Source organism: Octopus bimaculoides, chromosome 9, assembly GCF_001194135.2.
Source record: "Octopus bimaculoides isolate UCB-OBI-ISO-001 chromosome 9, ASM119413v2, whole genome shotgun sequence".
In the NCBI taxonomy this organism is placed as follows: domain Eukaryota; kingdom Metazoa; phylum Mollusca; class Cephalopoda; order Octopoda; family Octopodidae; genus Octopus; species Octopus bimaculoides.
Genome location: NC_068989.1, coordinates 4436205 through 4438645, shown reverse-complemented (window position 1 = coordinate 4438645; position 2441 = coordinate 4436205). Strand labels below are relative to the sequence as shown.

The following is a 2441-nucleotide window of genomic DNA, read 5'->3' as shown; positions in this document are numbered from 1 at the left end:
TATATATATATATATGGTGGTTGTCTACTCCTTATGACCACCTCCTATATTTACATCTTAGGTCCATCATGATGTCTAATCTGGCTTTTTAAACCAGTCAATGTATTGAAAAGGCACCCACATAAATTATATATCTGATTTGGACCATCATAAGCTGCAGTAAAGTTCTGATCTTTGTGGATCTTAAAATGTCTTTTGAGGCCTTCGTTAGATTTGCAGACCTTATGGCATACACGGCATTGAAAGGTGTGCACAGATATATAGGCAGAGTAATTGGTGGCGGTTCGTTTTTCATGGGTCTGCAAATGAGATTTGAGCCCAGCAAATGAAAAACATGGTTCGTCACAGACTGTGCACACAAAAAGGTCGCTGAGATCCACCTCATCGATCGCAACAGTCTTCCTTAAATCTCTTTTGAGTCTTGCATGTGTCATTCTGGCCTCCTCAAAAGCTTTCACTCTACTCCACACTTTTGTTCGCCATCCAGCTCGATCCGAAGCAAGAGTTTCTATGGCCTTTAGGTCCATTCCAAGAGACTTCATGATAGTCTTCATGCCATCCTTAAACCTCTTTTTCCAAGATTTGTGAGGACCAAATATTTAAATAGTGAAAGCTCGAAGATATATATATATATTTTATCCACCAGATTTTCTGTGCCTGAATTAGGGATCCTGCCTCTCCAAGAGTCTCTCTTACATTCGAAACAATGGATTGTGCATTAACAGACTTCGTTCTTTCTTTAATAGAGGAATCTTTGATATCTCTGTTAGCACGGCACCACGAAGCTCATACTTCAATCCCACATTGCTTATTACAACAAATGTGAAAGACCTGAAGTAGACGGGGTGTCATCGATGAAGTCGCGAATGGTGATGAGACTATGTTTATAGCAACTAGCTATGCCGCGAACCCCTGCAGCAAAAGAGTTGCCAGCATTTCAAAGCAAAAAACACTCATACGCAGGAAAAAAGGTAGAGAGAATTAAAGAAAGACAGAAGGAGTGAAAGAGAGAGAGAGAGGGGGAGAGAGGGAGAGAGAGCATTATGAGAAACTTGTGACAACAATGACGGCGGCATAGCGCCGACATCGGAGGTAGCCACGGTAGGGCTGGCAACGGCGGCAAGGCAGACAGCGGTGGTAGCAGCGGTGGTGTTGGGAGCGGGGCAATGCCGTTAGCGGCGGCAATTCCGAAAGACGCTGAAATGGCTCGAGAGGTAGCAACGGGAGCAGCGGAAACAATTGCGAGGCACCGGCAGAGCCGGCGGCGATAATGGTATTGAAAGGAGAAGAAGAAGAAGAAGAAGAAGAAGAAGAAGAAGAAGAAGAAGAAGAAGAAGAAGAAGAAGAAGAAGTAGGAGTAGGAGAATAATAATAATAATAAGAAGAAGAAGAAGGGGAAGAAGGAAGAGGAGGACAAGGTGAGGAAGCAGAAGAAGAAGAAGTAGGAGTAGGAGAATAAGAAAAAGAGGAGGAGGACGACGTGGCGAAGAAGAACAACAACAGCAACTACAACGAGGAGGGAAGTGTATGAGATAGCGATTGGGAAGAGGAAATCGCAAATTAAAAGAAATAAAAAGAGGATGAGAGAGTGTGTTTGTGTGCGTGCGAGTGTGTGTGAGAGAGGGAGGGAGAGAGAGAGAGAGAGAGAGAGAAAGAGAGGGAGGAAAATATGGTGGGGATGTGGTGGGGTGCAAATGCTAGGGCTTGCCGAAGTACGGTATATAAGTCTGAATTAATTAATTAGTACGGTCACAAGTGTGTGTGTGTGTGTGTGTGTGAGAGCGTGTGCACTACCCACATCAATGCATATGTGTATATGCATGTATATATGTGTGTGCGAGGGAGTGTATGCATAAGTATATATATATATATATATATATATATATATACACAGGTATCTATGTTTGTAAGTATATGTACATGTATACATACATACATACACACACACACACACACACATATATATATGTGTGTGTGTGTGTGTGTGTGCGTGTGTGTGTGTATATGCACATGTTTACACACACACATATATAAATATATACATATGAACATGTATACATACATATATGTATGTGCATATGTAAATATACGTATACATGGATAGTCACACACGCGCATACACACTCACACATACACAGGCACACACACACGCACACGTATAGGTGAGGAAGGAACGCGACTTACTGCAAAGGTTAAGAGACGAGTTGCTCCTGACACGAGCAGGTATTGAAACCATGCACCCGTCCACCCACCCACCCTATGCCTTCGCTACATACTCTACATTCCATCCACCCTCATCACCTGACCTCACCTGGCTACGCTCCGTTTCGATGTCGTCCCGCTGCGAAATATAAACATTACCCACTGAGAAGGCAACAGATGTCAGGACAATTTTTCTTATATGACACTTGTTGTTGTAGGTGGTGGTGGTGGTGGTGGTG

At 43.2% G+C, this 2441-nt stretch overlaps 1 protein-coding gene across 1 annotated transcript in view; it reads left to right on the top strand.

Moving 5' to 3' along the window:
• The first annotated feature begins 1166 nt into the window (after positions 1–1166).
• The window catches only part of LOC128248671 (uncharacterized), a 27519-nt gene continuing 26244 nt past the window's right edge, over positions 1167–2441 (top strand). The window contains exon 1 of the mRNA XM_052970312.1: positions 1167–1214. Within this exon, the coding sequence (XP_052826272.1) occupies positions 1167–1214 (48 nt within the window). The remainder of the gene's footprint in view (positions 1215–2441) is intronic.